The sequence below is a fragment of the Vanessa cardui genome, chromosome 24 (assembly GCF_905220365.1).
Source record: "Vanessa cardui chromosome 24, ilVanCard2.1, whole genome shotgun sequence".
NCBI classification, from domain to species: domain Eukaryota; kingdom Metazoa; phylum Arthropoda; class Insecta; order Lepidoptera; family Nymphalidae; genus Vanessa; species Vanessa cardui.
Genome location: NC_061146.1, coordinates 2,804,879 through 2,808,388, shown reverse-complemented (window position 1 = coordinate 2,808,388; position 3,510 = coordinate 2,804,879). Strand labels below are relative to the sequence as shown.

The window sequence follows — 3,510 nt, the reverse complement described above, 5'->3', positions numbered from 1 at the left end:
GCGAGCGAGAAAGAAAAAGGCCCGACATCATTTTCCATCCTATTCTTTATCTGCACGGGTGGTACATTCTTTGTATTTATTGATTTTGTCCGCAGACAGACGTATCTGACGAGTAACGCGCACTTCAAAGTAGGTAACTACTATATTATTATGGTGTAAACAAATTGACTGACGAACCATAAAATAGGACGCCCTCTGTCGACCAATGAAAACTGTTCCTATATCCAGGCCATACGACATGCGTCCTAGACTTCCAAATCTCGAAAATTCCTATCGATCCGTCGTAAACAGCTATTTATGACTTACGTATTCATAACAATATACCGAAACAGATTTCCCGCCATTGTGGCAATGGTCAGAATTTGTACGTTATCTGTTTTTCTATATATATTTAATTTAAACTTAAAAGATTTCAATGCAATTTTTTTTTTTTAATTAAAACAACGTCCATCAATATCGAGATTTATTTTTAAAATGTACACATGTTACATATCATAGAACATTACTTACATTTATTCAATGATTTCTTAAATTCATTACATCAAGATACTTAATAATAATTAATGTAAAAAAAATATTCCATTAATAAAAATAAATTATCACGAAATTAATCATAACCTACTAATTACATGTGACATTATATCGAAATTTAATTTCTCAAACATCAATAGTATTTGACTAATAACTATTATAGATAGATAATACGATACAATGGTCAGACTACTGACAAGACCTACACATAGAGAATGTAGAATAATTACCCTAAATGTAATTAATGCATAGTTTATTTGGAGAATCACAAGTACAGTTTGAAAAACCTTGTTTACTTGTTCAAAATCATCATCTATTTCCTTCAATGCAATATATTTATATACCATAGAAGTGTGTAGTTGTATCTATTCCTGACTAAAGTTTTAATCAGATTTAAGTACATATACCTAAATCTAACAAGCTTACATAGTATTGTAATGATTTTTATTCTAATAAAATAAAAATTATCACAAAATGAATCACAGCAAAATCATACATAAGACTAATTTATACTTAAAATAATGGCATGATTTTATCAACAAAAACCGCTAAGCAAGCTGATGTCCCACCAAATGTGTGGTCATCATTCTACCATCATCTCAGGGTGATCTAAGACCTGAGAGACCAAGTATACTTCATGAAGTTAGACTTAAGTTGTGACCCTCACTATACACCACTGCTTCATGATTTGGCAGCCAAATAATCCAGGTCTCTCCCATCGTTGTGGAACAATAGTAAGATTAATGATTTCCCTGTCTCGTTTAACAAGGACATTAAGAGGCTGATCAATGAAACGCCTGACAACGGCCTGCAGCTGCCTGATGTCTGTGAAGTTGCTGGTATTTATAGAGCCAAACTGCAGAAACTTATCATTTTGACGTAGACCCTAAAAATTAAAAATGTCACAGGATTAAAATTAATTTTAGTTTATTTTAATGTAACAATTGAATTATAAAGTCAATTTACAATTGAATTATAAAGTCAATTTTTACATTACCTGACAAAAGCATTATTACTTTACAAGTATATAATAATCGCAAGCACAAATCGCAATTGCAGCTCGCAGTGATTATTATCTTATTAGTAGCTTTTATATTTATTTGAAAATTAAAAATAGATTCATAAATTAAAATAACTATCAAGTTGTTAAGTTCTTATCGTTATGATGTTTTACATTAATAAATAACTAACTACATTACAGTGCTTCAGCTATGTTTGCTGATGCTGGAGTTAATGACTTTTATGCTATTATGCGCAAAAAGGTAGCGTCATTAGTACGGCGTGTTCGAGAAAGCTCGAATAAAATTTTGAATTTAATTAGTGAAAGAATGGACTCAGACTTGTACAGGAGATTCACTGAACTACATGTTCTGAGAAATTAATAATAATAAATAAATAAATAAATATTAATTATGTAATACTAACATAGAATAAGTTAAATTGTATACTAACAAATATGGACTATTATTGTCTGAAAATTAATGAATTATTATTATTATTATTATTACAATATATTACCCCCAAATCAGCAGGCGAGCCCTCTTGAACGTAGCCCACGGTAGCAAAACTAGCTTGATCCATTGAGTCCTCATCGCAGTTGGGTCCTTCATAATCATATGCATACAAGGCACAGCGCCTCGGACCAAACGTGCCATTGCTATTGGAGATAAGATACTTGGCATGGGCCTTACCAAGATGTTGTTCTATCCGCTCAATCGGATTCATGCGGTATTTTTTCAAGCCTGAAATGTATACATAAATACATCATTATTATTATTTTGACATAGTGTCTTTTTCAAATAATAAATTGTGAAGTCACAGTGTGGATTAAAAACAATTATATTACGCCAACAAAATATATATAGCGCCGCGTTGAAGTATTAAAATCTTAAATCATTATTATAATAATAAATCATAAGAATACAAGGCACAGCACGACTTTTATCAATTTGCTTTTGCGTAGAACTTACAATAATAAAGAGATTAATTGAATTCTAGAAATTGTGGGTTTCATATTCACACACTACAAATTCATGAATTTAAAAATTCGTTTAACAAATATAATGTGTCGCTAGTATTTAGTTCTTATATTTTAATACTCACAAATGATTTTTTGTCGGACTTTATACACCGCAATATCGCTCCGAGGAAAACCATCCATATCAATGAGAGGATCCTGCATTCCAACATTTCTATCCAAAACAGAGTTTTCATCGCGGATTTCACCGTCAATTCTATCTTTTTCCTGAATAAACTCCATTAACTGATCTCTCGACGGCCAATCCATAGCAACCATTTTTAATTTTTTATTAATAAATTCAAGTAAGGTAAGTAATTACAGTGGTTTTGCTTCTTCCTAGACGATGGTTGTACTGTACGTAATATGTATGCCTTCTCATTCAAATGCAACACTAATACTTCCGTAGGAAGTTTGTATACTCTTTGGTTCAACTTCCGTCGGAAACACTCTTTATGGTACTTATTGATTATATTTACTTCTTTAATTTTATTTAATAAATGTTACCCTCACCCGTAATATAAATATTGTGTCATATTTTATTTCTAAAGATAGATGATGCGTTAAGTTTGATGGGAATAAGAATGATAATCTAAGTTTTTTAAATACTTTTCTAAATGTTTGAGTTAGAAAAAATTAAGGCTTAATCATCATAAATATTTGATATGATATAATTGTATTAATATTTCTGTTTAAGTGTGGTGTAAAATAGAGTAAAGTGATGCGAGGTTAGTAAGGATAGTTAAGATATATTTAAATTAACATTTTTTTTTTATATAAATACGTCAATTAAGCAAACTTGTTCAAGTTGCGGTGATCGTTATAAGAAAGATATCTGAAGAAATAGTGTCAATATTTCTCATACCACAGAGAAGTTTACCCAGTACACCACCTCATACCAAGACCGTGTTAGGAATGTATCAAAAAATAGCGGTGACCATGTGGCCGGTGACCGTTATTTT

At 30.9% G+C, this 3,510-nt stretch overlaps 1 protein-coding gene across 1 annotated transcript; it reads right to left on the bottom strand.

Annotated features, from left to right (window-relative positions):
* Positions 1-450: 450 nt before the first annotated feature.
* On the bottom strand, positions 451-2,984 carry LOC124540346 (26S proteasome non-ATPase regulatory subunit 9-like). Its single transcript, XM_047117862.1, has 3 exons — positions 2,635-2,984; positions 2,050-2,273; positions 451-1,417 (listed from the first exon to the last, which is right to left on the bottom strand). Exons 1-3 carry the CDS (start codon positions 2,825-2,827, stop codon positions 1,181-1,183), a joined length of 654 nt encoding a protein of 217 aa, XP_046973818.1. The 5' UTR covers positions 2,828-2,984; the 3' UTR covers positions 451-1,180.
* Positions 2,985-3,510: the final 526 nt, after the last annotated feature.